This window comes from Mandrillus leucophaeus, unplaced genomic scaffold, assembly GCF_000951045.1.
Source record: "Mandrillus leucophaeus isolate KB7577 unplaced genomic scaffold, Mleu.le_1.0 Scaffold1346, whole genome shotgun sequence".
NCBI lineage: Eukaryota > Metazoa > Chordata > Mammalia > Primates > Cercopithecidae > Mandrillus > Mandrillus leucophaeus.
Genome location: NW_012101306.1, coordinates 27,579 through 28,210, shown reverse-complemented (window position 1 = coordinate 28,210; position 632 = coordinate 27,579). Strand labels below are relative to the sequence as shown.

The window sequence follows — 632 nt, the reverse complement described above, 5'->3', positions numbered from 1 at the left end:
AATGGAATTTTGTCTCATTTTACATAGGAGTAATCAGTAAGATGTTAACAACTACTTTTATTTTATGGCATTTGTATCAGAAGTGACCAGTTTTTCTTTTTTATTCTTAGTTATAGAAATAAGAAGAAGCAACTGTACAAACCATGTAAGTAAACAGTCAAATAGTTAAGAAATTGATAGTTTGACATAAAAGTGTGGCTCTCTTGATTTCTTTAAATTACAATGTGGACCCAGTGGTGATAGCATGGACCCCTTCTGTGGATTTTCTAAAACTCTTCTATTTTCCTAAGTATTAAATGTATCCAGAAAAGTCTTTAGCTTAGTGTGTCCTTTTAAGGATTTCTGATATTTAAGTTGAATTTCAATAGTCTGGTTGTGGTAAAAACATCTGCCTTAAGGCTGGGCATCCTGACTCACGCCTGTAATCCCAGCACTTTAGGAGGCCGAGGCGAGTGGATCATCTGAGGTCAGGAGTTCGAAACAGCCCTGACCAACATGGTGAAATTCTGTCTCTACTAAAAATATGAGATTAGCCGGGCGTGGTGGCTCATGCCTGGAATCTCAGCTACTCAGGAGGCTGAGGCAGGAAAATCACTTGAACCCGGGAGGTGGAGGTTACAGTGAGCTGAGAT

The 632-nt window shown here is 39.1% G+C and overlaps 1 protein-coding gene across 1 annotated transcript in view; it reads left to right on the top strand.

Moving 5' to 3' along the window:
- The window catches only part of LOC105534415, a gene marked incomplete at its 3' end in the record, with an annotated part of 45,424 nt that overhangs the window by 17,473 nt on the left and 27,319 nt on the right, over positions 1-632 (top strand). Inside the window, exon 7 of the mRNA XM_011973132.1 lies at positions 111-145. Coding sequence (XP_011828522.1) covers positions 111-145 — 35 coding nt within the window. The remainder of the gene's footprint in view (positions 1-110; positions 146-632) is intronic.